The sequence below is a fragment of the Aethalodelphis obliquidens genome, unplaced genomic scaffold (assembly GCF_003676395.1).
Source record: "Aethalodelphis obliquidens isolate GAN/ISIS:26980383/991018 unplaced genomic scaffold, ASM367639v1 scaffold8, whole genome shotgun sequence".
NCBI lineage: Eukaryota > Metazoa > Chordata > Mammalia > Artiodactyla > Delphinidae > Aethalodelphis > Aethalodelphis obliquidens.
Genome location: NW_020837952.1, coordinates 56,051,015 through 56,075,765, shown reverse-complemented (window position 1 = coordinate 56,075,765; position 24,751 = coordinate 56,051,015). Strand labels below are relative to the sequence as shown.

The 24,751-nt window shown below is 60.6% G+C and overlaps 1 protein-coding gene across 1 annotated transcript in view; it reads right to left on the bottom strand.

The window, feature by feature from the left end:
* Nucleotides 1–1,860: 1,860 nt before the first annotated feature.
* Nucleotides 1,861–24,751, bottom strand: part of CACNA1I (calcium voltage-gated channel subunit alpha1 I) — a 106,227-nt gene continuing 83,336 nt past the window's right edge. Inside the window, exons 22-36 of the mRNA XM_027107711.1 lie at nucleotides 24,012–24,137; nucleotides 21,546–21,635; nucleotides 19,986–20,178; nucleotides 19,301–19,452; nucleotides 17,930–18,039; nucleotides 17,200–17,333; nucleotides 16,433–16,503; nucleotides 13,175–13,253; nucleotides 12,358–12,479; nucleotides 11,547–11,891; nucleotides 11,152–11,298; nucleotides 10,177–10,299; nucleotides 8,398–8,563; nucleotides 6,740–6,936; nucleotides 1,861–5,382 (exon numbers count right to left, since the gene is read on the bottom strand). Coding sequence (XP_026963512.1) covers nucleotides 4,741–5,382; nucleotides 6,740–6,936; nucleotides 8,398–8,563; nucleotides 10,177–10,299; nucleotides 11,152–11,298; nucleotides 11,547–11,891; nucleotides 12,358–12,479; nucleotides 13,175–13,253; nucleotides 16,433–16,503; nucleotides 17,200–17,333; nucleotides 17,930–18,039; nucleotides 19,301–19,452; nucleotides 19,986–20,178; nucleotides 21,546–21,635; nucleotides 24,012–24,137 — 2,697 coding nt within the window. The 3' untranslated portion in view covers nucleotides 1,861–4,740. The remainder of the gene's footprint in view (nucleotides 5,383–6,739; nucleotides 6,937–8,397; nucleotides 8,564–10,176; nucleotides 10,300–11,151; nucleotides 11,299–11,546; nucleotides 11,892–12,357; nucleotides 12,480–13,174; nucleotides 13,254–16,432; nucleotides 16,504–17,199; nucleotides 17,334–17,929; nucleotides 18,040–19,300; nucleotides 19,453–19,985; nucleotides 20,179–21,545; nucleotides 21,636–24,011; nucleotides 24,138–24,751) is intronic.

The following is a 24,751-nucleotide window of genomic DNA, read 5'->3' as shown; positions in this document are numbered from 1 at the left end:
TGGAGGTCACACGCGACATCGCTGTGTCCCTCCCTTGGCCATGCCGAGACCCCGGTCAGCCCCTGAGGAAAGACAGCGCACGCTGGGGGGATGGGAGGCCCAGCAAAGGCTGGTGGGGACCAGGCAGGCCCTCTAGCCACCAACTTGGCTCTTCTGCTCCCACAGCTTGTTGACGTCCAGGTGACCAGCCTCTGGACCTCTCTGGGCCCCTGGCCTCATCTGAAGGGCGGCAGTGAGAGCGCTCTTCCCAGGGACGAAGCTGCAGGGAGCTTAGCCCGAGGCGAGGTTTGGCTGCCTGCCCAGCCCTCATCCACTCCTTCCAACAAGCGCACAGCGGTACTCCTTGACAGCTCCTCCCTACCCTGCTCTCAGGCCGCGAGGCAGGTAGGTCGCCCCCATCCCTGAATCCCGGAGTTCAGACCAGGTCAATCAGAGCCTGGCACGTACCCCGGTCAGCCTATGAGATTCCATGAACTTTGCCAGACTGTCAGGGAGAGGAGCTGTCTTTCATCTGGGGATAGGCAGACAGGCCCAAAGCCAAGGCTGCTGGTGGCCACTAGGGGAGGAGGGGAGCAGAACCGAGAGGCGGAGAGGCTCCATCCTTGCGACACAGCTGGAGCTCTTGATCCGACTGCACCTGAAGGCAACGCCGCCTCTGGACTTTTTAGCTACTTGAGTCTCTAAGTTACTTCCTTCTTGTTTCTCACTTTCCACCCTCCCTTCCTTTCCTCTCTTCTGGCTCTTTCTTTTTTTTATTCTCAGTTTCATTTGAGTCAGGTTTTTGTCCTTTGCAGCCTAAACAGTCCTGAAAGTACCCATCGTATGATTTCAGGCAACAGTGCCAGGTGAGTAGACTATTACTCTCTGTGACCCTCTCACCCAGGTCCAGCATCTTAGCTACAGAACCAGAGTGCGAGAGCCAGGCCCTGCTTCCTCCCCAGCCCAGCAAGTCACCAACCCTTACCCCGGCCATGAGAGGACACTTTCATGGGTGTCTCTAAGTCCCAGACACCCCAGGCCCCACAGCCTGGGCATGATGAACACATCATCACCCCACCCACTGGGAAGCCCCCCAACTCTACACCCGCCCCACTGGGGAAAGAACAGCACAGACAAACGGAGAAATTCTGAAATAAGCTTCTGGGTTTTATTCAAAACAGCACTGGTGGTGGCTGCCGCTTGGTTTCTCTATCCCGGGCCATCTGGGCCAGCAGGTACCAGCGCCATCAGCAACTAGGAGGGAAGTTTATTCACACCATAGAAACTGTACAGCGACTGGGAGTGCGATAGTCACAGCAGCAGGGCTGGGTCGAGGGCTTCCAGGAGGAGGTGGCCTCTGTCTCCTCCCTAAACCCCAGCACGGCCCGGACTCTGCCAGGAACACTGATTATTGCGCAGAGACAAAAAGAGTATGTGTACCTGGGCTAAACAGCGGCTTCTAAGAACCCAAGCCCTTACACAGCGCAGCAAAGGGGGCCAGAGGTGGCCCTGGAAACAGAAAGCTCCAGTGGGAAGATTTGGGGGGAAGACAGGCAGACAGGCTGGTACTGTGCACACTTCGTCCACTTTTAGGGGGCTGCCTGGTGCAGGAGGAGGCCCGGCAGGGGACAGGAAAAGGGTTTGGCTGGGTAGACTATGCCCCATCTGGTCTTGGGTCCCTTTGTACAGGTGTTGAGGGGCCCACCAGCCACCACACTGCAGAAGCCTGCAAACAGACAGCTTGGGGTGTCCAGCACCAGGGTCCTCACTCTCCGCAGGGCCAGGCCATGTGGGTTAGGGTAGGTTTGTGCTTTTGTGATGGACAGGCCACAGGATCAGGGAGGGCCGAGGGGCTATTCACCCAACCCTTAGCCATTTGGGTTTTTCCTGGCCAATCACAGCTTCCCTGGTCCCCCATCGCCTGTAGCTCCCAGGAAAAAGGCCAAGTGCCTGGGGTCAGCATTTGGGACCCTCCAGGAGCCAGCCCCATCTCCCACAAGTCCCTCAGGCAAAACTTCTATGCTTCGAGTACAGCTATGCCCACCTCCAGACACACCCTGCTCTGTCCAGCCCTCACACCACCGCTCAGGCGATGCCTGGGTCACTCTTCCCACGCGTCTGCTGGTTCTGGGGTCACTCAGTTCAGGGTAAAAGGATGGCTCTGTGTCAGACTCGCCCGGGATGTGTTCCCTGCCCAGCCACTTATAACCCGGTGACACCAAGAAAGTCACCAAGAAAGTCACTTCCCTGGTCTGTGCATGGAGCAGCAGTGCACACGGCTCAGGGCCACCGTGCAGAGTAAACAGGATGACACCTGAGCCCAGAAGACGGAAGCTGCTGACCAGTGTCACGTGCCATCCCCTTGGACGCCAACCCACCCTCCACACGGTCCTCTCAGGTCCCACTGGCCACCTTCCGGCCCCCCGCACACACGTCCCTCCAGGAACACGCTGCCGTGCGCAGCCACTGTGTGCGTGGCCTCCCCTCCGCCTCGATGGCTGGGGCCAGCATGGCGCTGGGAGGGAGGGCGAGGCAGAGCCGGGCAGGCTGCCCGAGCCCTCCTCTTCCCCAGAGGAGCGAGCGCCCCACCCCGTGATGAAGCCATGGGCGTGGCAAAGGCAGCCAGCGCAAGGCTCTCTGGGGCAGGCAGGCGGCTTGGGACTCGGGCCCGGCCTCCCTCACCAGCCAACAGGCCACTGGGGGCGGGAGGGGACGCGACCCCAGGCCCAGCCAGCCTCCCACCCTGTAGGCTCCCATCCTGGGAGGGAGCACAGCGTCTGGGCATCGCCTTGTGTCCTCATAGCGACCCCTCGAAGAGGACTGCCCACCACGCCCTTCTGGGCGAGGAGGGGGCGCTCCAGAGGCTCAGGGGCAAAGCCAGGTCTCACCGCGCCCCCCCTGCAAGAGGCCCGCGGCCAGCCTATGGCTTCTGATCCACCTGCTCTGAAACTCAGGGTCACTGTTGCACGTTCCAGGTACTCAGGTGCCCGAGGCCCCGGGGGATCCTGGGGTGGCCCCCTCACCTCCCTGGGCCTTGGTTTCCTCAGGTGTAAAGTGGGCCTGGCAACCCTTCCCCCCAGCAGCTCTGGGGGAACGGCTTTGCAGACCACATTGCCCTCTCCCTGTGCACGATGCCCAGGCCCCAGGGGGCCCTACGCTGCCCAGAAGACACCCAGAGCCCGTCAAGCAGACCCTCCCCACAGCTTGCAGCCCAGCCCAAAGCCAGACTCTTTAAGGTCAGGGTTTGGGAACAAGGTCAAGGGCTCCTCAGCGGGGCCCAGCTGAAGCCACTGAGACGATCTCACACAGGCAAAGGGCCTGGTTATTCCTGAAGCACAGTGGGTCCCAACTTGCAGCCTTTCCCACCCCATGACCCCTGCGTGTCCGCAGACCATTCCACCACCACTTCCCAACCTTCTTCAGACTGACTTCAAGTCCGTTCACTGCTCAGAAACTAGCCTTGACCTCAGCAATATGTCTGTGAAATCATGGGGTCAGTGTACTGTTTTTTTTCTAATAAATACTAAAATAAATGCATAACTAGTCAAATAAAAAAATACCCGTCCGTGACCCATTTGGGAAGCACTGCAGCTTTGGGGAAGTGGGGGTGATGGGTATGAGACAGAGACCCAGAGACGAGCAGCGGGAGGGGGGGGGATGTGGTCTCCAGGTGTCAGGCTGGGCGTCACCCCTGCCTAGAATCCTGTCAGATCTGCTTCACCCTGAACTCCATGGAGGGTGGGGAGAGGGGCGGCAGAGCAGCTCAGGGGACAGGGGGTTGTGAGGGGAGGGGGCGGTACAACCTCCTGGAATGGCCGTGGCTCAGGGACCACCTGGGGGATAAAAGGCAATAAGTAACCAGCCACTGACTGCCCGAGCCCAGGAGCCCCAGGGGCAGCCCGACCAGCACACACCAGGCGGGTTCCCTTGACCTTCAAGCATCTCATCTGCTTAATGCCTCCACCTTTCCTCTCCCTCCTGCAGCCTCGCTGCCCTCAGCCTCCTTGGGGCAAAGCCACCCGGGCCAAGGACCTCACCTGAGGCAGAGGCCCCTGCCCAGCCTTGGAGACGCCCTTCCCCCCACCCCTGCCCTAAAAAAATACGACTACTCGCCCCTGGTTTTTCTGAAGAAAGACACCTAACTGGTTGACTAAGAGAGTTTGTGTGCTCTGGGGCATCTATAAAAGACTGTCACAACAACTAGACGCTCGGGAACAAGACAGACACCCCAACACGTGGACGGGCGGGATCTTAGCAGCGTTTCTTCTTTAAAGGAAAAAAATGCACCCTGAATCCCACCTCTTCTTCTGGGCCTGTCTTCCTGGCCACGGGACCCTCGGGGGCCTGAGAGCCCTCTCCCAGCTACTCTCGGCCCAGGGGAGACGCCAGAAATCACGGCTGCCGACGCCCCGGCAGGACCTTCTGCCCTGGAGTGGGTCTGGCCTGGGCCCCAAACGTCAGGCGAAAGCCCCGTCTGGGCCCGGACCCGCACTCCCCACCTTCAGCACTTTCTGGAAGTCATAAGCTCTCAGTAGAAAAAATAAATAAATATATATGTCTGTCTCTATGTATATGCATATGTATACACGTATATGCACGGGCAGGACCACGCTGAGCCCATCTGAGCCTCGGCAGCCCGGACCCTGCTCCTCCCCCAGCCCCGGCGGCTCGGCGCGGCGGCCAGGTCGCGGACGAAGTATTGCTGTCTGCCCCTGGCTCCTGAGGTAAAGAAGGTGAGACGGGGCGGGAGGGCGGCGGCCCTCATCTCCTGCCCTGGTTCGCGGCGTCCCCGGGCTGTGGCTCCCCCGGCGGCGGCTGCGGCTCGGGCGCCCAGGGGCCCCGGGCGGCGGCCGGATCGGCCTGGCACGGCGGGTCCTTGCGGCGATCGGCGGCCCAGGAGGGGCTGCGGGCCAGGCCTTGGGGCCGGGCGGCGGCGCGGGGATGGCCGGGGCCGGCGGCCAGGCTGCTGGTACTGCTGAACCTGCGCGCGGGCGGGAGGCCGGGCGGCGGGGGCGGCGGCCCGAAGAGGGAGGTGAGCGAAAGGCTGCTGAGCGTCTCCGAGTGCTCGCTGCCCGCGCGCCCGCCGGCCCGGCCGCCCGCGCCCTCCTCGTCCGACGGGTCCATGGAGTCGTGCTGGGTGCAGCCCGGGCTGGTGGAGCCCCCGCTGCTGTGGCTGCGCTGATGCGCCCGCAGCCCGCTCAGGCTGAACTGGCCCCGGCCCCGCAGGCTCGGGCGACGGCGGGCGGCTGGCGACGGGCCGGCGCGGAGCCCCGGGGCGGGCGCGGGCGGCCCCAGGGCGCGTCGCGGGCTGTCGCTCAGGGTCAGGCTGTCCTCCAGCGTGGTCTGCAGGCTGCCCGCCGAGCTGCTGCGGCTGCCCTCCAGCGACGTGTTGCTCCCCGTGGCCTGCGGGGAGGTCACAGGGGATGGGGGGCCGCCCGGTGTCCCGCAGCCCGCCCCTCCCGGTGACACGCGGGCACGCCCAGCCCTCCTTCCAAGCCCTCAGGAACTCCCTCGGATCACACGCGGCATCCCAGGCTTCCCCTTCGCCCAACCACCACCTGTCTTGAGCTCCTGGGTGGCCCTCCGACCCGGCCCCCTGCCCCACCCCACTCCCCGACCCTCGGGGGACAGTCGGCGTCATCCTTCTCGGACCCCATCAGACCCTGGCCCCCCCGCGGGTGGCGTAGGCTCCGGGCTCACAGGGGGTAAAAGCCCTTGGGCCCCACCCCACCCCTCTGGGACCTCACTTCCCACCACCCTCCCCCTTGCTCACCGGGATCCTCCCGGCCCCACCCCACTGCCCTACCCCCACCCGCACCTCTGCTCTGGCTGCCGCCTGGAAAGTTCTTCCCGGCTGATACCCACCCGCTTTACCCCTCACAGCCTTCCCAGCCCCTCCACGCCCCGGCTCCCCGCACAGCCCCCTTCCCTGTGCAGCGTTCTCCCTGGCCCGTATCACTATCAAACAGACTGTACTTTCCATGCATTTCTTTTGGTGTATCTTCTCTCCTCTCACATCCCTGCAACGCACTAAACACTAAACTGTAAAACCCAGGAGGCAGGGACTCTGTCATCGTGCCGCCCGCTGTAGCCTGCTGCAAGCCTAGCACACAGCCAGGCGCGCAGCTGGGGTCAGCAGTCACCGAGTGAGCAAATGACTACCTGCCGGGGCCCTGGGCCCCGCCCTCCCTCCGCCGCAGGGTACCTCTCCCGGGGACCTGGTCCCTTCCCCCAGCACCCGCCCACAGAAGAGGGATGTCACGTCCGCAGACCCTTCTGCTCTGTGCTCTGGGCCCTGTGGGTGCCCAGGTGGTGGCCCTGACCAATCCAATACAGGTGGCCCTGCAGACCAAGACCTGCCATCGCCCAGACCTGCCCCCCCATCTCCATTCCTAGTAATCACACCCCAACCCCCTCAGAGCTCCACCACCCCCTGCAAAGCCTCCCAACGCCCCCTCCTCCCCATCCCCTCAAGCTACACCCCATGACCATCCTTCAGGGCCCCGCCCCCCCCACCTCCGGGCCTGCCCCCCCCCTTCTGTCCCCAGATGCCCTGGGACCCGGCTCTGCCCATTTTATCAGCCTCTAGGGCCACCTCCTCCCTCAAGTCTCAGCACTACCCCCTCACTTTCCCAAGTGCCCCCAGCACTGCCGTGCCCTGTGCCTTCGGCTGGGCCCACCCCCTACTCCTCCACCTTGGACTTAAGGCCCCCTCAGATGTCCCCGGACAGGAGAGCTCTCAGAGCTGGGAGTGCCATACCTGCTGGCGGAGGGTGCAGTTGACGCTTGGCAACCGCAGGGACGCCCAGGAGCCCTGCAGGGCAATCTTGGGGAGGGTCCCGGCACCAGCGGCCTTCTCCTGTCCTTTCTGGCTGGCGGCCACAGCAGGGTGGAAGAACTCGGCCGGCATGGGCAGGAGTGCGTTGGAGGCATCCGGGGAGAAGGGGCTCGGGGGCGCTGCTGGGGAGGGAGAAGAGGGAGCTGGGGAGCAGGCTCAGGCCCCTGAGGGGGGTTGGCAGGAAAGGGCCACCTAACAAACTGTATGTGAGACCGCGGGCTCCCTCTCTGAGCCTCGGTGTCCCCTTTGTGAAAGCAAGAGAGGAACACCGAGACTGCCCGTGTGAGTCCTGGGAGGATGGGCACTTGGCAAAGGCACAGTTTCTGGAGCCAGGCAGACCCAGGCTCAAGGCCCTCTGGGTTCCTTCCTCTGTGAAATGGGGACCAGCTGCCCACCTCGAGGAGTGGAGAGAAGGCTATAAGAGCAAGAGGCAGCTGTGGAGCTCCCAGCCCCGTGCACAGCACTGCTCACTGTGACAGTCACCCCCCCAGGTCCTGACACCCAGGAGGTCTGGCCAGGCCTGGGGGCCCCCCTAGGACAGCAGGCAGGATGGCAGAGCAGACAGTGCTGGGGATGGAGAGGGGCAAGGAGAGGGCGAGGGGGAAATGAGAGCTGGGGCCGGTCTTCGGGGGCAACCTCTGTCCACGGTCCCCTCAGTGCCTTCCAGGATGAAGATGGAAGCCTGAGTGTCCCCAGGTAGGGGGATTCCTAATCTATGTCTTATTATGTAAGAAAAATGCTAATGAACGGTTAGGTAAAGAAGATGGGATTTCGTTGGATCAGAAAGGCTCTTGGGTCCTGTGCCCCAACTTTTGGTTCAGGAAGTCTGGGATCTTGGCCCCTCAGCCATCAGGTCCAGTCCAGAGGCCGTCAGCTTTAGGGAAGGTCCTCGGAAGTCACTCCACCCCCAGCTCCTGGAAAGCGCTCAGGGCCAGGCCTCCCAGAATAGCACTTGGGGTGAGCTCAGGATCTGGGGGCCCCTCTTCTGCTGAGCTCACCCCTCTGCCCCCTTCCCCAGCCAGTGCTGTGAAGCCAGATCCCATCACCCTCCAACGGGACTGGAAGTGAAGATAAGTCCGTGATGGACCAGTCAACTGAGTCCTCCGTCCTCCCGCCCAGAACCCAGCCACAAGCCCAAAGCGCAAACAGAGGATGCTGAGGGTGGGGCTTTGTACGAAAGGGCTGTTGAGGACAACAGGCTTTCTGTTGTTCAGCGTCACCTTGTGTGACGATCTGTGGGATAAACACCTCTCGAATCAGCTCTAGAAAAACCCTTCAATAATTAGGCAGTTTTCATTCTGCTTGACGAGCTCTGTGTGCCAACGTGTTTCCTCTTTCACCACAGCTCCTAGGACACTCAGCATGAATCTTCCACTAGCCTAGACTTCTGGTATAATTATGATCTCATTTCTATCAGGCCTGAGATTCCTATATTTTATTATCAGTTATCCATTTGGTTCTTTCTGGACTCAATATAATAGTCTAGGCAAAAACACCAAGGAAAAAACTCAGCCCGCCCCCTCTGAAGCCAACACCCGAGATCAGGGCTGTGGGGAGCTGACGGGGCTCCCACCCCTCACCTTGGTTGCTCTCGTGTTTCAGCCAGGACCGGACGGGGTTGAATGGGATCGACTCCATCTCACACAGGAAGTTCTCCGGATCCGACGAGACAGCCGTGTTGGATAAGGGGAAGAAGCATTCACCCAGGTCCCCTACCCGCATCGGCTCAGGCGGGTCCGGCTCACCCTACAGGAAAAGGGAGGTGAAAGGGGCAGGATGGTGGAGGGGGGACAGCCTGCCACAGCTGCTTTCATGCCCTTGCTCTTCAGCCCTTTGCTTGGTCGCTCTCACTGCCTGGGATGGCCTTCTCGCCTCGGCTACCTGGCCAGCAATCATCATCTTCCAAAGCCTGGGTGAAAGGGCCCCGCCTCCAGGAAGCCCTCTCTGATGTCCCAGGCAGGTAGCAGTTTCCCACTCACTCCCCTCATGACTCTGAGATCCTTGAGGGTCTTCCTTGTCTCTGTAGCCAAGTGCCTAGTTCAGACCCTGGTCAGTAAAAGAGCCAAGTCTAGGCGGGTGAAGGCACCAGAAGCCTGGCCAAGCGGCTGCAGGGCCTCCCTGTGAGCATGACCCTGGGCAGGTCCCTTCCTGTGGCTGAGTCTCCATTCTTAACAGCCATAAACGAGAGAGTAACCCCTCCTTCTGGGGCCTGGCACCCAGAAGCTTCCAGCCTTCCTTCCTGGCACTCCCTGGGCCCTAACGCTTCTCAACCCTGCAGCCCAAGGTGACCTCTGCACAGTAAGCTCCTCAAAAGCTGCCTCAATGTCCCCTCCAAGGCAGATGAGCCCCTACGAACTGTCCTTTGAGTCCTAATAAAACAGCACCCATCTAAGCCCAACGAGGCCCTAGAAACTGTGCACCCCAACATCCTGTGTGGAAAACAGTGCAGGGGTGCAGGAGATACAGGGAGGAGCTGTAGGAGCTGTCAGCTATCAGGGAGGGGGCGGGGGGCAGGGAGGGGCTGGGAAGATCCACTCCCCCCATCCCAGCCTTCCTGGAGCTGATGGAGGACAGCCCTGGGGGGCAGTGGTGCCAAACCCAGGCTGCCCAGGAGTCAGGGGTCAGGGGGACCGAGGCTCTCTTAGGGCAGGGCCACTGCACCCCAACCTCAGGCCAGGGGCTCCCGCTCTCATCCCTGAGCTGGGGCAAGAACGACTTGGCCTTGAGGTCACAAGCCAGGTGGCACACCTCCCCTGCCTGAGTCCGCAGGATCAACATAGTGGCCCTTCCAGCCCTCCTGACCTCCTCAGACTGACCGTCTCTAGGGCTGAGGTTGGGGACCAGACCCAGGGCTGGCTTCCCTGCTCTGCCTTGCCCGGCTGTGTGACAGGACAAGCTAACTCACTTCTCAGAGCTCTCATGTCCTCACATGTGAAATGGAGCCACATTATCCCTGCCACACAGAGCTGGGGAATGGACACACTGAGTACAAGTAAAGTCTGGCGCACAGTAGGTGCTTGCGCCTGTTTCAACTCTTCAGCCTTAAGGCCCCCTTGTAAGTTTGGCCCGCCAGGGACAACTCCCATTAAATGGATCAAAAACATTCAAGCTACAGTGAGTGGCCAAGGCCACTTGGATGCTGTGATTGGAGCCCTGGCTGGCCTCGTTGCTGTGTGGCTTCAGGTAAATCACTCCGCCTCTCTGTTCGCAGCCCTCATCTGATCAACAGGAGATGAGGGCCCAGCACACAGTGGGTGCCACTTAAGTGGTGAGCCAGGAAGGAACAGTGTTCCGGCACAGCAGGCAGAGGCCAGGCTCAAGGACAGATCCGCCTGCCCAGGAGCCCACTGGGCGCTCACCTTGCTGTCTCTGGGGCCAGGTGGGCAGGCTGCGGGGTCCTCCAGACTCAGGTCATCGCCAAGCAGGATGGACGAGGACCTGTCTGAGTTCAGGGAGAAGGCCTCTGTCTCGGCCAGCTGCACCTGCAGGGAGAGGCGGCAGCGTCGGGTCCCCCCTGGGGCTGGGATGGGGCAGTCCGGTCCTCCAGAAAGATGCAGGGCAGTGGTCAGAGAGGACCAGAGATCTGAGCACAGACAGCATGTCCACCTTGTGCAGGAACCCAGCCTGGGCAGGGGGTGGGAGATGACACGAGGGTGTCACAGCCAGCAGAGTGCCACGCCTGGGCTGGGCTGGAGGGCAGGTGAGCTGCCGTCAGCTGTGAACCAAAGCTGGTCTGCTTGCCCCCAGGCCAAGTGCCACTCGAGGCTGGCTGGGTCTAACTCACCCGTGGCCCTGTGCAGGCTACCCGCACGCGCAGAGGTGTTTGCAAGCCCGGAGGACCCTGGGGAATTTGAAGCCACTTCAGGTTAGGGGGGTTCCCAGGGGCTGGAACACCCCTGGGGACGAGCTCAGGGCCCCACTGGGGAGAGGGGAGAGGGCCCACCTGAGCCTGCACAAGACAGGCCCAAGGCCACTGGATGCCCTGGGATGCCCATCCGGGAAACTCCACCTGGAGTTTGTCACAGAAAAGGCAAACTGCACCAGAGGTGACACACGGGCTTCCTGCTGGCCCCAGCAGCCCACCACCAAGGTGGGCCCTTTCTGAGCACCCACTGTGTACAGACACAGAGAGGGGCCTTGAGGCTCCTGAGGCCACGCCACAGGCCTGCACTGAGCGGACGGACAGGCCAGCCCGGGCTCGGGGAGGCAGGTCTGCCACAGCCCCCAGGCAGCATCGGCCAAGTCGGCCCAGCCAGGCCTCCGGCCCAGAGCCGCTCTCCCCTCCGGCTGGCCCCCCACCCCGAGGCCCCAGCTCCCTCCGGGGCTGCCACTACCTCCTGCTTGTCATGGTGACACTTCTTGCAGCTGGCCGGGGAGGAGTAGTGGTGGAAGATGGAGCCGGACAGGTTGTCGATGATGGTCAGCTCCCCCTCCAAGGAGTCCTTGATGATTAAAGAGACGCTGTCCAGCCACAGGTTCTCCTAGGCGGACGGGGACGGGGTGGGGACAGGCGGGATTATCGGCCGGGTCGGGATGGCGGGGCGGGTGGGCACAGCTGCCCTCCTGGTTCTCTGCCCGTGGCCTGGGCCCGACCCCTCATCACAGGGTCGCCCCTTCAGTGGAGCCGAGCAAGTGGGGCCCGAAACGACAGAGCTTTCTGCCCAAGGCCCCCGCCCAGCTGCCCTCCCAGCCCTCTGCGACCCCGCTGCCCTCTCCGGGCCCCGCCCACCTGGGCTGGCGAATAGCAGTTTCGGATCAGGTGGCCCTCGGCGTCGCCCGCGCTACCCGCCCCTCCTGGCCCGCGGCCAGGCACGTGTGCCCCCGGGGAGCCGGCAGGTGGCCGCGGGCCGGGGCCCAGGCCGTGGGCAATCTCCAGCTCCAGCTCAGCATCCATCTCGGCGTCCTCCTGGGCCTCCTTGTTGCTGTCGTCCAGGTGCTTCATGAGCACGGCCACCACCACGTTGATGAGCACGAACTGGGCCGTGAGCACGAAGCTGACGAAGTACAGCGGCGACACGAACTGCAGGCTGCTCAGGCAGCTGCGCTCGTCATGGGTGCAGTCCCGCAGGGTGTCCTGCACCCGGCGGGGCAGGGAGGCAGTGGTGAGGCCCGGGGGCCTCCAGGCGCAGGCCTCATCTCCGTCCTCACAAGCCCCTCCCCACCCAGTCCAGGCCAGACCGCGGGCCAGGGCCGAGGAGCCTGCGCTGGGTGATGGGCAGTGAGGCCAACGCCGAGTGCCTGGCACCCGGAGGAGTGGTGCCCGGAGCCCCTGGCCCTGGCCGTGGGCCCCCAGGACCCTCTGGCCCTGGGCAGAGTCCTGTCCCCTAGAATCTGAGCACTGACCCCAGAGCAGCACTTAGGGGCAGACAGAGACCCTGGCCTTATCTCCACCTCACTGTGCTTCAGGGTCCTGGGCAGGTCCCTCTGCTTCTCTGTGCCCTGCACCCCCCTCCCGCTGGGCAGGCAGAGGGCCCGGGAGCCCTGGCTGTCAGGACCCGGAACCCAGCCCAACTCTCCCTCCCCAGCCCACCCACGTGTACCTTCATGATCCCGTTCCAGTTGTCGCCAGTGGAGACCTGGAAGAGCGTGAGGAAGGCCATGCCGAAGTTCTCAAAGGTGGCGTGCCGGCTCATGCCCTCACACGGGTTCTCGTCATTGCAGACTGGAAGGAGAGTGGGGTCAGCCCGGGCCGCCCTGCACTGCTGCCTCTCGGCCTCATCTCAGAATCCCACGACAACCTCAGAGGTGCGTGCGGACTGTGCCCAGCCCACAGATGGAGAAACTGAGGCTCAAGGAGGTGCCACACAAGCTGGGACTCAAATTCCGGTGAGCCTGGCTCCTCCCTCCACCCAGGTATCAATTCCTGAGAGAGACGATGGGGTGGGTAAGGGCCAATGCCCAAGGGAGCCCCACTTTCTGGAGCCAGCCCTGTGCAGGGCTGGGCTGGATGTGGGCTGTGTTGCCCTTGGTCTGTGCCCTGGCCACTCTGCCTGCTGGGGCGGCACTAGCTCTGGATGGGCACCGGCAGGTGAAGCCGGAAGAGGCATCCCTGAGAGGCCAGACAGTTGGGGGGCCCCAAGTCGGCGGTCCGCTGTACAGGCCTGGGTGTGCCTGCGGACCCAGGCTAGCGTCTCTCAAAAGCTGCTATTCACACTGAGAGGGGCACGTGGATGGCTGAGGGTCGCCCATCCATCCCCCGCCCCAGGCCTGCTCTGGGGGCATCTCCCCAATACAAAGACCTTGACGGGACAGTCTGGTGGGGGACTGTGTCTCAGGCCTCCCCACCCCTGCCGAGGCCCTCCACCAGACCTGTTCCACGAAGCCCCCAAGCCCAGGCCTGCTTCAGGCGTCACGCACCCAGCTTCCCGAAGAGCTCCACTCCCAGGGCAGCGTAGATGAAGAAGAGCAGCATGAAGAGGAGGCCCAGGTTGCCCACCTGTGGGGACAGCAGGTGGGACTGGGCAGGGCCTGGGGAGGTGGCGGGTGGCAGGCTCCAGGCAAAGGACCAGCCTGAGGGTCGGGGCAGCTGTAACATTTCACCAGGCTCTGTGTCTGTGTCTGCCACCCCTGCACGACCTCCTGGAGGGCAGGCCAGGTCCGGCACAGAGCACAGGACAATAATAAAACACGTGTGGAGCCTTTGCTGTGAGAGGCCCAGTTTCAAGCACTCGACGTTCATTACTGCACACAGGGATCTATGAACTCTCTTTTACCCCCATTCTTCAGGTGAAGAAACAGATGTACTGAGAGGTGAAGTACTTGCCCAGGCCACATCGCTAATAAGTGGTAGGACTGGGATCAAGCCCAGCAGGCTGGCCCCAGGGTCCATGCACACAGTCGCTACACCTGTGTGTGGTTAGTACCATCCCACAGATGAATGGAGAGAGAGAGGAAAGGAAGGTGCAGCAATAATGCCACCTCCTCCACGAAGCCTGCCTGGATTCCTTCAGGCAGACCAGGATGCAGTCTGACAGCATGAGAGTAACTGGTGTGTCCCTGTCACTGTCTCTGCCAGTCTGGGAAGTCCTTGAGAGCAGAGACATGGCTGGATTAATTCGGATCTGCTTCCTCAGGCCAGCATGGGCCCCGGCCACAGAGCGGAGTGAACATAGGAATCATGCAAGACTGGGGGCCCCAGAAGCCTCCTGCAAACACAGCCACCCCCATCCCACAGCTCCTGTGGGAGAAAAACATCGCAGATTCCAAACCTATTTCAAATCTATCCATAGTCCAGAGACCGCCTTTAATTCGTGTTATGGATGAGATAAGGGTCAAAAACGTTCCTGCCCTAGAAATGAAGTATCTCTAAGAACCCTCAGAAGACCCGCGTGAATAGAACCCGAGGATGTCTGCGTTAATTGCTGAAAAATAAACCACGTTAATCACAGACTCTTAATGCTTCTCTGCTGCAGACAAGGGTTTCCTTCCAATCTGTGCTACAATCACACCAACAGTGTCTAATTAAATGATTCTCATTCATTAATGAAACAAGCACTCATTGAGTACCTCTGACGCCAGATGTGAGGCCCCGACTGCCGGAAGGAATCCGGCAGGGCCTGAGCCTCAGCGCAGCTTCCCACCCTGTGCGGGCCCAGGTCAGCATTTCTTCAACCTCACCTTGCCTACCAGCTCCCCCTCTTCCCTGCCCTCAGCATCTCCGAGTCTGCACGGCTACAGCAGCCTCCTCAACGGCCTCCCTCCCTCCAGCCTCTCCCTCAATCCATTCTCCTCACGGTCACCAGAGCAACCTTCTTAAAGGCAGCTCTGCTTGAGGCCTCCCTTATCCAGACCCTCCCGTGGCTCTCATTGCCCACGGGACAAAGCCCAGGCCTGCTGTCTTGACATCTAAGGCCTGTGTGATCCAGCCCTGCGGACCCCCTCCCAGCCTGATTCTCCACCCCGACTCCAACCACACAGAAAACAGACCCCATTTGCATATTCTGTTTCCTCTGCAGGGAAGACCCTCTCTCTGTCTTTGCCTGTTAAATGCCTCCTCCCCACCCCCAATACCCAGATCATGGGTCACCTCCTCTGAGAAGCCTTCCCTGATGCCTCCTGCCTCTGAGTGCCTGAGGCAAAGCCTGGAAGGATGGGGCTGAAGTTTCATTTTCATATCACTTTACACAGAACCCAGAAAATGTCCAGGGTCAGCTAGCAGATGCTGAGGGGTAAGCCCCTCACCCCAATACCGCATGGTTCTTGGCACACGCATCTCTTAAAGTATAATCACTGTCACGTGTCTCCTACTCGAGGCTGGGACCTCCTAGGCATCTCCACGTGCCCTATGCCAACTCAGTGCTGGCCTGGGAGCCACCCTAGCATGGCCAGGGGTCAGAACAAGGGGAAAGGGGTAGGGGAAGGGGCAAGGAGGCCAGGCAGGCTGGGGGCACACTCGCCACCCCCGTTTCCATCCTTAGCAGATGCTTACCTGGCACTTCCTGTGATCCAGGCACCGTTCAGGGCTTTTTAAGCTTTAACCATTTTAAACCTCACAACACGCCTTTGAGGTCAGCGCTGATACCATCCCCCATTTCACAGGCAAGAAAACCAAGGCACGAGAGATTGAGTCACACACCCAGGCTCTCACCGGGGATGAGGCTTTGACCACAGGTCAAAAGGGCTTGAGTCTGGGCTCCAACCCACTTCCTGTCTACACCCTAACCCCCCAGCCCAGCACTCACCCCCCATCTCCCATGAGACAAATTCCTCTGAAGGGATTTCATGTTAGGAAAGACCACAGCTCTCTGAACGAAGGCCCTTGCTTTCCACCCAGACCTGCTGTAAGCCGTGTCACTTTCCCTTTGCAGCTAGGCTGCTGGGAAGCTCACACCAAACTCAAGAACGGAACTCATTAACATCCCTAGCCCAGGTTCCTGAGAGGGTTAGCTTTGCTTTCACCTGCCCTGGGCTGTTAATCCTTTATCCTCATTTTTAGCATGCTGTATCCGTGCCTTTTACTTTAAGACACTTAAAGTTCCTTAAGACTAGGTGAGTCATAATGAATAAATGAATGCATATGAGGTTCACCTCAGAGTGAGGTGAGACCACACTGAGGGGAGGGGGAGCTGGGACTGCAGAATTCCGAGGAGGATGAAAGATGCACCCTCTGTGGCCCTGACCCATCTCCCCTCCGGTCACCAATGTGGGGGGCTTTCCTAACTTCCCAGGGTTCTCACCCAGGTCAGGGTTGCATGCTGTCCCCTCCTAGAATGTCATATCTGTCACCTCTCCATCCACATCACCACCTCTCCTACCAAGCCACCTTACAAGGTCAAGCTCAAAGTGCCCTGACGCCTTCCCTGATTCCCCAGTGTGAGGGCCTCTCCCCACACCGCCCTGAGGCCTCTGTCTTCCCCTCCAGGCTGGTGACTCCTCAGGGCAGAACATGGGCGCTCAGCGGCAGCCCAGGGTCCGGTACACAGCAGGCGTGGGCAAGCGCTTGGCGAGTCAGGGAAAAAGAAGCAGAGGGGACCCCGCCCATCTCACAGCCCCTGGCTCACATTTGCTTCTCTGGAGGTGGGACTCTGCCCTGGCTCCGGGCAGCTCTGGAGAGAAGGGAAGTCGGGGCCCATGCGCCCCAGGGCCCCAGAGAGGGGCCACAGGAGCAGCTCTTACCTGGGGCAGAGCTTGCACCACGGTGTCCAGCAGGGCCCGCATCCCCGTGGCCATCTTCAGCAGCTTCAGCACTGTGGGCGACACCCAGCCCGGCCCACTCAGCCCGGGCCAGTGGGGACAGGCGTGTGCACGTATGTGCTCGTGTGTGAATGCAGGAGAGTGAGAAAGTGGAGGAGCGTGAACTCAAGGACGACAGCTCTGCGATGCCGTACTACAAGCACGTGGGTTCAGCTGAACAGGGCAGTGAGGCCACAATGACCGACGCGTGAGTGGCCCTGGGGTCTCTCCCTTTCCCTCTGGCTGGAGAGGGCCCCAGTATTACTGCTGAGTTTCTCCACCTGCCCCCTCACCACTTCAGAATCTGGGGGCAACATGCAGGGCAGGTGGAAGGGTGAGCATTGAGGCAGGAGGCTTTTGAAAGAAGTGTGAGGACAGCCTTGGGGAGAAAGGGAGGCTTCTGGGAGAAGGAAGAGGATTTCAAGGACAGCGCGTCCCAGGCAGTGCTGGAGAAATGCTGGTGAGGACCCAGTGTCTTCCCAGCTGCACTGGGTTCCTTTCAACCGAACCTGAGACTGGACCACAAGGACCAGGGTGTTATATGGAGGGGGTGTGCAGGGTGCAGTACAGAGCTGTCAGGACAAGGGTGCGTGTGTGCCCACGGGACGGTTGGTTGAGTGTGTGTCAAGTATGGGCTCCTCCTGGCTCCTGTTCCCCTGCTCAGCAGGAGGCCCGTGCTGCCCCGCAGCCCTCCCCCACGGGTCCCTCACCCCGGGCGATGCGCAGGACCCGCATGATACGGATGATGGTGGGGTTGATGGGCAGCGCCGCGTTGATCTCGATCTCCTCCAGCGTGATGCCCATCACCGACAGCAGCACGATGGCCAGGTCCAGCTGGTTCCACCTTCGCGGCCGGGCAGAGGAGGTCAGGAGTGAGAAGCAGGGTGAGGGGCACTCGAGGTTAGATACGCCCCAGCTGGGAGGAACTTCCCAGCTCTCCACCCTCCTGTGGCCCAAGGGGATCCCTAACAGCCCCTCCAGATTCCAATGGTTCCAGCTCCTTCTCTGCCCCCCACAGCCTCTGATCCCTCAAGCAAGAGGCTGACCAGGCTAAATGAACATCTCTGGCCTCTGCGGGGAAAGAGGAATGGGCTCTGACTCCTAGGTCTGAATCTTGAGCCAGATGCTCCCCCTGTGTGGCCTTGGGCTAGTCCATCAACCTCTCTGAGCCCAATGTGTTCCCTCTGAAAAGGACTAGCATGAGATATGGCCTGCTCTGCCTGTGGGGTATGGAAGACCCACAAGAGATGAGCTGAGGAGGGCTTGGCAGAATGCCCTGCACCCATCAGGGCTGTAGGCAGCACACACCTGGGGTCCCTGGCCATCAGTGGCCAGACACTTATTGGTTCCCCTCCTCCAGCTGCTCCAGGCTTCCCCAGAGGTCAGGACTGCTTCCCCATCCTGCAGCCCACTCTCTGCTGCCCCAGCCCAGCTGCTCACCGGTCCTTGAAGAAGCGCCTCAGACCAAATGCCACCAGCTTCAGCACAGCCTCCAGCACAAAGACAGTGGTGAACATGTAGTTGCAGTACTTGAGGGCTGTCTCCAGAGACTGCAGGGGCAGCAAAGAGAAGCATGATCCAGGCCCCATGACCTGTCCCCCACCTTATTCCAGCCAGAAAATCTCTGCCTTTTAAGGGGAAAATTTATTCCATTCACATTTAATGCAATGATTTACATATCTACTTTCATGCTTTCCACCTTACTTAATGTGTACGATTTACTTTACATTGCTGTTTTCTTTTCCTTATTTCTGCTGGCTTGGTCCAATTGCCACTCTATGGAGGCAGTATGGGGTAATGGTTAAGGGTTGTGGTTAAGAACCAGACTGCCTAGATTTGAATCCAGACTCAGCACTTACTCCTTATTCATTGTGTAACCTTGGCAAGTCACTTGACCTCTCTGGGACTTAGTTTTCTGATCTATGAATTGGGGATGATAATAGTACCCCCCTCAGAAAGTTGCTATAAAAATTAAATGAGGTAATAGCCCAACACCGGACAGAATAAATACTTGGTAAATGTGAACTATTACTATTCTATTTCTTCATGTTAATTTAGAAGTTCTACAATTACTGTTCCATTCCACCAGTGGTTGCCTTCCTTTTCCCTGCACTTATAATATTCCTCTCCTACCATTTAAAATAAGATACTAATTCTTCATCTGAAGGCTCTGCTCTCCCCTCCTTCCCCCACTCCAGTAAGTCTTTAAGAAGACTTGCCCCTACGTACCCCTCATGTGTCCCTCACGCACACCGCCTGCAACTAGCTGGGAACTGGTCACCTCTCCTACCGCAGTGTTTGCCCCCAGCGGTCCTGCCCCTCCCCCAGGCTCCACATGCCCCGTAGTGGTGGAGCCAGCTGGCAGGCCCTGAATGCAAAGCAAAGCTCCAGTCCTGCCTCCACCGCTCACTGGCTGAGTAACTTGAGCACATTTTATCTCTCTGAGCCTCGGTTTCCTCATCTACAAAAGCCTCCCCCAGGCACACCTTAGGATTGCTGTGAGGATTAGAGAGTTAATATCTGCAGTGTGCCCTGAAGAGTCACACTGAATATACCACAGCTACCGTCACCCATGTTCAAGGCTGGGTCCAAATGCCATCCCTCCTGCCCTCACCCCCGCCCCACCCCGCTCACCAGGACCGAGTGACCTCTCCCTCTCACTCCTCTGTCATACCAGGCCCTGTGCCTCCTGAGCACAGGACCCCCAGTGGGGACGGTTCAGACCCTGCCCCGCCCCATCCCTGGGGTGGGGTCTTGCTGAGGACCCAACCCTGCCACGTGGCCTCGGGCCAGAGGCCGGGCCAGGCTCACCGTGGGCTGGTTGTAGTGCTCCAGGGACATGGTGACCACGTTGAGGCAGATGATGCAGGTGATGAAGATGTCCAGGTAGTGGCTGGTGCACATGGAGTGGATGAGCAGCCGTGTGGGACAGTAGGTGGCATAGTAGGGCAGCCGCTGGGCCTCTGCAGGGGTGTGGGGCGGCAGGGGGAGAGCGGCACAGACCACAGAGGGTTGGGGCCACGGCGGAGGCAGAGCACACGGAGCGCGAGGTGGAGGGGCAGGAGGAAGCAAGGGGGAGAGGTGCCAGTCTGCCCCAGGCCCTGGGAATCAGAGTTAGGTCTCTTCCCCCAAGCCAGGGCGCCTTGAGGGGAAGGGGTAGGACGTGAGGGAAGGTGGCAGAGAGGGCGCTGATTCTCCCCATCGTGCCCATGGGGGGGGTCCGGTCTGCTGGGGGCGGGGCATCAAGGCTCTGCCCTTGCCCTCTTCCTGGACTGAGCTGCCAGGGTCTTGTGCAGGTGGGCAGTGGGGTCACCATCAGACTCCGGGCGGACACCGAGAGGAGTCAGGTCACCTGGACAGGTGGATGCTGGGGGAAGGGCAAGGCCAGGGGCCTGGGGGCCATATTCTCTGTTCCCTTCTGGCTGCAAAGGCCCAGTGGCTGGGGTCACGCCCCAGCCTTGGCCCCTGAGCCCCGCCCCCCGCGTCACCCACTCACTCCGGCGTTTCTTCTCCAGGCGCCGCAGCCGCTTCTCCTCGCGCCGCCGCGCCTCCTCGGCCTCCTGGTGCTGCCGGCACTTGTGGAAGTTCTCCACCACGACGCCCACGAACATGTTGAGCACGAAGAAGCTGACGATGAGCAGGAAGGAGATGAAGTAGAGCAGCATCCAGGGGTTGTGGTTGGGCACCGGCTGCGGGGACCAGATGGGGCTGAAGGAGGCTGCTCGGGCACCGGGGGGCCCACCGTGCAGGGCGCGCCCCACCTCGCCGAGCCTCCGTGCGGTGGGGGCACCGGCAGCAGCCTCCTGGGCAGCTGGGAGATTTGAAGGAGGCAGAGGTAGGAAGTGCCCACCCTGCTTGGCACAAGTATGGTGCTCAGCAAAGAGAGCCCTCCCCTTCCCCGCCATCTGTCTTCTTCCTCTCACCCACCATCCATCCGTCCCCCATCCACTTATTCATCCGTCCACTCATCATCCGTCCATTTATCCACCCACCCACTTCTCCATCCATACACTCATTCCTCCATCTACCCATCCATCCACTCACCATCCGTCCATTTACCCAACCATTCACCCATTTATTCATCCATCTAGAAACAAGGCAGGAAGCAAAGCAGCCAGCAGAGGAGAGCGCGCAACCCTGATGGAGTCTGTGTGTGTGTGCGTGTGCGTGTGCACGCGCGTGTGTGTGTGCGTGTGTGTGTGTGTGCGTTTGCGTGTGTGTGTGTGTTGGTAGGGGTGGCAGGCAGGAGGGTACAGACTAAAAAGTGGAGGAGGATGTCTCCACGTGCTCTATTCCCCCCACATCCCCAAGTCCCACCTCTACCTCCAGCTCTAGAGTCTACGGGGTGAGGCCCGAGAGGCCAAGAGCCCGAGCCTGCTTACAGGCCTAGGCGCTGCCCCCAGCCCCGATTCCTTCACTGAATGGGCCCTGTCGTGACCAAGAGCATCTCCCTGCTCCTTCTCCTGTGGCCCCCACAGCCATGACACTGCCAACCCTGGTCAGCCGCGTGTCTTGCCTAAGTCCCAGCCTAGCCCCAGAGGGGATCCCCACTCTCAGGGGGATCTTGGGAGCGAGGGCTCAGGCCTCCTCTCGGGCCCAGCCTCCTCCCTGACCCCTTCCACCCTCCCACTCCTAAATCCATCCTCACCCAGCAGCCCCGGGAAGCTCCCGAAAGCTCGCCTCGCTCTAACCCCTTCACTGACACCCACTGCGCTCAGCTACGCTCCACCCCCGAGGCGTGCGCAGGTCTTCCTGACCTTCCCACCCTGCTTCCCCGCGCCAGCCGCCTCCTCCCACACCCTCAGTTCTCCACACATGGGCTCTGCAGCCCTCCTGGCGGGGCCAGCTCGCAGCGCTCGCCCTGCACAGAGTGAGGCAGACAGAGCAGTGACTTACACCAGCCAGGGAGCGGCCCTCGTGGGGCAGGGTGCAGGCCAGGACGAGGAGGGGCGGGCTGTGGCTGACAGTGGGAAACCCCAGCTTCAGACCCCGGGGCCCCAAAGACACCGTGTCCCTCCCCGACTGCCCGGGCCGGACCTGGCCCAGCCACGCCCACCTGCTGGTCCACAGCAACGGCGTCCAGTCCATTGTACATGATGTTCACCCAGCCGTCCTTGGAGGCCAGCACAAAGAGGGACATCAGGGCCTGGAACCCGGGAGGAAAGGGTACAGGGGCAATGGGCGTGGGCAGTTCGGGCTGCGTCTGCCCCCTCCATAGCTCTGGGAGGCAGAGGGACAAGACCTTCCCCAAGTCCAGGGCAGAGTTGTGTCCTCAACCAACAAACCTTTTCTGAGGGTGCCCTGTGGGCCTGCCATAAGCCCTGCAGGCACTGCAAGAGAGTGAGACTGGGCCGGGGGTCTTGGGCTCCAGTCTCAGCTCTGAAATTAACTGCACAAGAAAATTCACGAGGCCTTTTCCTCTCACCCACGGAACGGCGCTAACACTTCAGTGACTGCCTGCCATGCTGGCTGGGAGGGTCAGCGGAGACTTTAAACTGGAAGGTTCCTGACAAACATGTGGGACCCTGCCACCATCACGCCAAGCTTGCCTCTGGCACCTGAAAACAGGAGCTCGTGAGAGAAATCAGGACCAGCCCAAGCTCTGCCACTCACTGGCTGTGTGACTTAATGTCTCTGGGCCCCGGCTTCTTTGCCTGTAAATGGCAATAATTGCTCCAACTAACAGATTTTAGAAACAGAGGTGATGCCCAGGAGACAGCCAGCCAAGGCTCCTACACAGACGGCAGGCCGAAGCATCCTCAGGATAGGTCTCCTGCCCTGAACTGGCCCCTCCTTCCGGCCCACCCAGGGCACAGACCCATCCTCTTCCCTTCCAGGCGGGAATGGTGCTGAGGGCTGCCCAGAAAGGGCTCAGGCCCAGGAGGAGGGCAGGGCAGGGAACAAAGAGGGAGCTCTCCCTGCCAGGGAGGCACACGGAGCCCTCACACACCAAGGGGCAAATGTCCCCGTGAGCCCCTGGGTCACAGAGGCCTGAAGTACAGACGGCCTGGGACCTTGGAATCACAGACCAGCTGTCACTGATCCCGATTTACAGATGAGGGCACTGAAGCACAGAGAGGGTCAATACTGGCCTGAGGACACACAGCTGATAAATGGCCCCACAGGAATCCAAGGTTTCAGGCCATGCCGTAACCTCCCACGTGGCTCTGCAGGCTGAGAACACCCTACTCAGGGGTCCCCGGGCATCAGCCTGGCATCAAGCATGCCCAGAACGGTAAAGAGCTGAGGATGCTCTATAACGGCCAGGCCTGGGCCTGGCACTGAGGTCAGGGAGTCAGGAGCACGATCATAAAGGGCCCCCAGTGGCTTTCCCTCAGCTCCTGGAACATCTCTTTTAAAACATTGTCTCGGGACTTCCCTGGCAGTCCAGTGGTTAAGACTCCGCGTTTCCAATTCAGGGGGCGCGTGTTCGATCCTTGGTCGGGGAACTAAGATCCCACATACTGTGTGGGGCGGCCAAATGAATAATTAAAACTTAGAACAAAATAAAAATCTTTTAAATTAAAAAAATAAAACATTGTCTTACCAACCACTGAGTTGTTAAGAACTTGAACATGTACTACTTCTGGAGAATCTGGAGGGGCGGGGTCACTGCGACCCAGTTCCTGACCCCGTTTCCCGGCCACCCACTGCCCCTCTGAGGCCCCACAGCTCCTTTCCCAGGGGGCCCGGGGAGTGGAATCCCTGGGGATGAGCGCTTCCGTGGATACAGTTGGACGGTCCTCAGCAGAGAGGCCCGGGCCCTGGGCCACCCAGAGTTGGATCCTTGCTCCCTTCCTGTGTGAACTGGGGAAGGCACTCCCAGGCTGGTCATACCCAGTCACCTAGGTGGGCCCTCAAGAAACAAGAGCAGTTTGGGGGTGGGGGGAGCTCTTTGGAGGCAGCCAGCTGGGGGCTCTCATCTGGGACACAACTCAGATGGCCGAGCCTGGAAGGCCCCCAGGAGAGGGGACCAAGGGCAAAGCAGGAACTGGGCAGGGGCCTGCCTGCCAGCTGGAGCAGGGACCAGAGGAGATGGGTGATGGGAGAAGAAACCCACCCTGGGCCAGAAGCTTGATACACTTTAGTCTCTGCCACAGCCTGTATGGTGGCCTGTAACATTCCCATTTTACCAACAGGGAAACTGAGGCTCAGAGAGGCCACACCTACAGTAAGTGGCAGAGCCAGGATTCACACCTGGTCTGGCTGACTCCAAAAATGCCTGTCTGGGCACCCCCCCCGGGCAGGGGGTGGGGGCCAGGAACCAATGTCCACTAAAGCACTTCCTAAATGCCAGGCACCTGCTGGACACTCTGTATTCACGGTCCCTCAGCCTCACGCTACCTGCCAAGTGAGTTCTACCCCTACCCATTCTGCAGAAAAGGAAATCAAGGCTCGCAAAGCAGAAGCCCTGGCAGGGGGGACTGGAGCCTGGTCTGTAATCCCAGGGCTGTCGGCACCAAAGAGCTATCACCCCAGCCACCGGGGATGGGTCCGGTCAAGAGCAGAAGGGGGCACTCACCTGGCCCAGATTGTCGAAGTTGTACTTGTGGTGGACCCAGCGGTAGTTGGCGGCCACGCAGTCGGAGCGGTTGGTGATGTTGCGGGTGTCTATGCCCAGACAGTGGTAGAACTTGCCCTTGAAGAGCTGGGGGCAGGGACACGGGTCACAGGGTTAGTGACCATCTTGCCAGTGCTCCCAGGGGGTGGGGGGGGGAGTGCAAATCAGAAGAGGGCCCCGCCCCTCGGGGTCACTTCCTCCTTGTACGGCCTGAGCCAACCACTCCATCCCACCGTCTCTCCAAGTCCCCCAGCAGGAAGCGGGGCTGCTTGCATCCCATCTCACGAGTGAGGAAACTGAGGCCCAGTGGTGTCAGGAGATTTTCCCAAAGTCGTTTGAGGTTTAAGAAGGAGCAGAGCCAAGCTTCACACCCTGGTCTGTCTGATTCTTACTCTTCCACAGACCCCAGAGATCAGACACCAGTACCCACACTGGGGATTCGGGCAGTGACTCCACGCGAGGAAGTTGCCTGTACATCCCCGAGAGACAGAGCGACGTAAAGGGACGCTCTCTAGGGACCCAAGCCCTCTCCATGTCAACTGCCTGGAAGGGACAAGGCCACTGTCCACACAGGGTCCACACCAAGCCCGTGCTGCCCAGGAGGCCACGCTGTGAATCTCTCAGCAACCCCAAAGGACACCTGTGCACGGGGTTCCTCCAAACCTACAGCCCCAAACACAGGACCAGGTGGGGAGCCTGGG